Source organism: Phodopus roborovskii, unplaced genomic scaffold, assembly GCF_943737965.1.
Source record: "Phodopus roborovskii unplaced genomic scaffold, PHOROB, whole genome shotgun sequence".
NCBI classification, from domain to species: Eukaryota; Metazoa; Chordata; class Mammalia; order Rodentia; family Cricetidae; genus Phodopus; species Phodopus roborovskii.
In genome coordinates, this window is record NW_026126511.1 from 52,652,775 (window position 1) to 52,657,302 (window position 4,528).

The 4,528-nt window shown below is 51.2% G+C and overlaps 1 protein-coding gene across 2 annotated transcripts; it reads right to left on the reverse strand.

The window, feature by feature from the left end:
* Positions 1–1,642: 1,642 nt before the first annotated feature.
* Positions 1,643–4,100, reverse strand: Amer2 (APC membrane recruitment protein 2). Of its 2 annotated transcripts, none has more exons than XM_051195575.1 (2): positions 2,919–4,100; positions 1,643–2,747 (listed from the first exon to the last, which is right to left on the reverse strand). In XM_051195575.1, exons 1-2 carry the CDS (start codon positions 3,889–3,891, stop codon positions 1,879–1,881), a joined length of 1,842 nt encoding a protein of 613 aa, XP_051051532.1. In that variant the 5' UTR covers positions 3,892–4,100; the 3' UTR covers positions 1,643–1,878. The 2 variants fall into 2 exon arrangements, with proteins under 2 accessions (XP_051051532.1, XP_051051533.1); XM_051195576.1 differs by having other exon boundaries at positions 3,126–4,097.
* Between the last annotated feature and the right edge of the window lie 428 nt (positions 4,101–4,528).

Genomic DNA, 4,528 nt, shown 5'->3' on the forward strand with positions numbered 1-4,528 from the left:
TCATCTCTAGACACAAGGAAATTAAAAATTAAAGCATTGCTTTGTGATAACATCAAGGACCTGAGACAACACAGTAAAAGTCAGTAATCTAACTAAGGAACACAGCAGACCTCTGCCCCCTCTTCTAAGGGAATTGCTACAAACTGGCAACAGGAATAGGTTCCTTTATGCCTTATCAAGTTTTCCTTGATGCCCACTTATTTTTGCTTCCTTCATACTATTAAAATAAGTTTTCATATATTTAGCTTCTTTTTTCTTTTACAAAATATAACTAAAATCTTACAACACAAAATAGCAGACCATTTCTTAGTCCTCTCTCTAGAACTCAAATTACACTGTGCTCATATCATCCACACACATGCAGGATCACTGGGATATGTGCCATCTTCCGGATGTGTCACAGCAGCTCTGGTAGAAGCTTCAGCCCTTTGAGTTAAATGCCTCTCCAGAGGGTATCAGTTTAGTTAGCAGACACTAAGAGCATTCGAGGAACCCCTCCACTGTGTTGTTCAAACTGCCAAGGCAGCAAGGTTTCAGCTGAAATACTAGAAAGCATATATCAAATCAAAGCACTTCTCAAAAATAATTTAGTATAATGTTTACATACTTAGGTTTGGCAGTGTCACATGAAGAACACGCCTGTCTCAGGCAGAGGTTTATATAGCAAAAGTCAAATGAATAGTTTTAAACTTGTATTTTTTTCTATTATTTCTTGATATGTTAATTTTGGACATCCTAACTTGAGGGAAATGGTTGGATTCAACATTTTATAAACAAGGTGTAATCTCTGATTTGGACTGAAAAATGGACTCTTAACCAAGGCCAGGCAAACCATTGTTTAAGGGCATCAGATGTGCGCATATATATATATATATATGCAAAGAGTCCTTATAATTTGTAAGCATCCCGCCCTAGGCTACAGTACATAAAGAACCACAATGGTTTGTCATCATATTCAGCCATAAGACCAGACTCTAAATTCTATATCATTGACAGAATTGTACAATGTTAACCATAAGACAAACTGTTAAAATATGCATTATCTACATTAAGAAGGTTGAAGTTTACAAATGACAAAATACTGTGTAATTAGCATTTAGTGAGATCTTTCCCTGATCCTGATTTTTGCACTGAGAGGGAGGGGGTGGGCCCAAAAAATACACAAACAAAACAAAACAAAAAATATCACATAAACTACTCATGAGCCTTTTATTTCTCCTCAGACAAATAATCTGAACCACCCAAACTAAAACCTTTCTTTTTTTGTAAATTGATCTTTACCTATTTGCATATCTGACCACTGAACGTGGGGGGTTTCTGCCAGTCAGCAATCCCCTCTTCTCACTGAGTAGCTCTGTGGATCTTTGAGCTTTGCAGGGGTTTCCCACACAGTGATAAGCAAAGGGTATTTTTTTTTTCCTGGAAAGAGAGGCAAGAATCCTGTTGCTTAGTGATTCCTCAAGGCCCTCTTGACTCTAGAACAGCCTGATATCCTGGTGTGATGCTTTTGTTAGATTTGGTTAAATCTTATTTTCTGCAAAGGCAAGGGAGGGTGACTTCTGAGTGATCCATGAATTAAAGGGGAAAAAAACCAGATTTTTTTTTTCTTTTAAGGTTAAAAAAAAAAAAAAGAAAAGAAAAGAAAAGAAAAAGAAAAGTGCTAGAAAAGAATTCTCAGGAACTTATCTGAATTCCAGGTATAACACTCCCCTTCCAGGGTGTCCTGCCCCTGTCTCCAACAAAGACTTCTAGGCCATATGGAGAAGGGTGGGTCCTAAATTGTTTGCTTTGGGCAAAGCAAACTTCCTTCAGCGGTTTCCAGGGGAAAGTTGTATTCCTTAACATATGGGCCATCCATCATCCTTGGCCTTGGAGACCTCACAACTTTTTGGCACTGTCATGGCACGCTGCTGCCCTGATGGTGGTCCCAGCCAAACCCCTGTTGCTGACCCTGCGGACCAGCACTTTGGAAACGGGGATTTTTGTTCTGGGCATCTCACTCCTAGCTGGTTGCTGGTGCACCACAGGATGGCTGGATGGAAGGTTGGAGAGATGCTTGATGCTAATAGGGATTTTAGAGTCCTTCAGCAAGCTGCCTGGTGTTCTCAGTGGACAGGTAATAGTGCCTGGAGACACCGGCTTTAGCCGGGACAAGCAGGGTGGGTCCTCCGTGACTGGAAGAGCAGCTGGGCTTCCTTCGGGTTCAGTGTAGAGATCATAGAGAGCATCGCCACTGTCGCTATCCCTGGGGATGACTGCCTTCTTACTGCTGCTGGCGCTATCTTCTTCTGGGCCAGGAGTGGTGGAGTCCCAGTAGCCCTCATCACTGTTAGGGATGCCTTCTTGATGCTCCTTCTCTGGCTGCTTGGGCTCCTCCTTCTGCTGAGGCTCAATGGGGATCCTGTGCAGCCTCCTGCGCTTGACAGAGGACACGTCCTTGGCTACTTCCCCACACCGGGCCTCATTGGAGGTCTCAGGGGCCAGCTTGGTGTCTGAAACAGTGGCCGCCTTCGCTGCACCCTCTTGGGGCCCTTGTCCTTGGTCCTCAGTCTGGGACAACATGTCCCAGAATTCCGGGAGATAGGTGTTGTCCACCTCATCCGGGCTGGCCATCTCCTCCCCTCCTCCTTGGTAGGCCACCACGCTGGGGTTCTTTTTAGAGAGCACTGGTTTGCCTGGCCCGGGGGCATGCTTGTCACAGCTGGGGCCTGCCTCTTCTTCTGGGTCTGCAATTATATCTCCACAGCCTGTAAGAGAGTCAAAGCTTTTCAGTGAAGTCACGTCAGAAAACATCAAACAAATACGATCTGCCGACGGGTCTGAGGGTGGATCAACAGAGGAAGGGTCAGGGACGGCAGACGCCCGGCCGCTGCCACCTTCGGAGTCGACAAGGGGGACGGTCTTTATCGGAACGTCACCTGTCCTGGACGCATCCTCGGCCGCCTGGACCTCACCAGCTCCCGACTCGAGGGCTGCCCCGGGCTTCTCCGCGCGCCAATGCCCCTCGGCGTCCTCTCCCCGGGCGCTTTGGTCGCCAGGGCCGGCGGGGCTCGCGGCCTCGAGGCAGGTCCGCGCCGGGGCGCGCTCGGCAGACGCGGGCGCCTGCTCTCCCCCTTCGGGCTCACCTGCTGCGTGTCGCGGGGCGTCCTGGCCCGGGCTGTCCGGGCGGCGCGAGGCTCGGGGCGGCTCCTCCTTGACGCACTCCAGACTGGCGGTGAGCGAGCCGGGCAGGACTAGGCTGCCCGGGCCCGCCGCGCGCGCAGCCTTCTCCTCCTCCTCCTCCTTGCCGCGCTTGTCCCTCCGGTGCCAGCGCATGCTGCTGAAGATCCCTTTCAGCCCCCTCTTTTGTTTGCCGCCAGCCTTGCTCGCCTCGGCAGGGTCCCCCTTGCCTGTCTCGGATCGCCCGTTCTTCTTCAGCAGGGAGAAGAAGCTATGGGACTTGGCCACCGAGCTGCTGGCTAGGGAGCCCAGGCCAGGCCCGGCGGCTTTGGGGGGTCCGGGGTTTGGCCGGGCCCCACCGTGATCGCCCCCGCCGGGCGGCTCCTCCTTCTTGCTGCCCTCCAGCACCAGTACCTCCGCTAATCCGTCGTGGGTCCTGCTTCTCACCATTCCCGCCGGCCCCGCGCTCTTCCCATCCCCTTTGTTTTTGACCCCAAAAATGCTGGGCATGGTGCCCCCCGATTTCCTCTTCTTGAATAACTTGAACGCAGCCTTATTGATCTTCCCCGACGGCGGCTCTGCGGCGGGCGTCTCCGCGGTGCACTCACAATGCGAGTCCATGTCTGCAGCGAGGGCCCCGGCCTGCTCCTGCCTCCTGCAGACCCCCGCGCGCGCGCCGCCGCGATCGCTGACAGCCGCGCCGCCGCCGCCGCGGCTCCTGCCCGTCTCCATGGAAACCGAGCGGGATCAGCCTCTGTCGTCAGCCTTAGGCTCGCGCCAGGCCACTGTCACCCGCGTTCTAAATCAACCTGAGCCGCTCTCGCTGCTTTGCTGTGGTTGCTGCGACTGCGGCGGCTGAAGCGCACACACCGGACTATCTCCCCTCCTGCCAAGGGCTTATATAATACCCTGGGCGCCACATAGGTTTTTGTGTAGCAAGAGCCCTCATCACAGACTCGCGCTGAAGGAAAGAAAAAAAGGAAATTCGCAGTTATGGGCTTCAGATCCCAGTGCCTCGATTGACCCACCCCGGGGTCCTGCTCTAGTCTAGCTTTTTCTTGGAGCCTAATTTCAGACATCGACACATGCTTGCCTGTGCCTCCCCCCCCACCCCCCCACCCCACCCAAAAAAAAAAAAAAAAAAAAAAAAAACAAGAACACAAGGCCATTTCCTTTATCATCTATCTCAGAATCCATACAGACTCAGTTCCCTTCACATAGGTCTTAATGTGTGGGCATTAAGGCCAGGAGGCACTAGGCCAAATCTGTCCAAGCCTGTGTTGGGTCCTATGCTAGGTGTGTTCTTCCGATTAATGGTGTGGACCTGATTCCTGTTACAGAAGCAACAGCCATCCGTCAAATAGCAATT

Excerpts from the sequence above, each read along its gene's own strand:
- Amer2 (XM_051195575.1), bottom strand. The coding sequence starts at position 3,891 with ATGGAGACGGGCAGGAGCCGCGGCGGCGGCGGCGCGGCTGTCAGCGAT. Across the intron at positions 2,748-2,918 it reads CGAGGATGCGTCCAGGACAG|GCTGTGGAGATATAATTGCA; the intron begins GTGACGTTCCGA and ends ACTCTCTTACAG.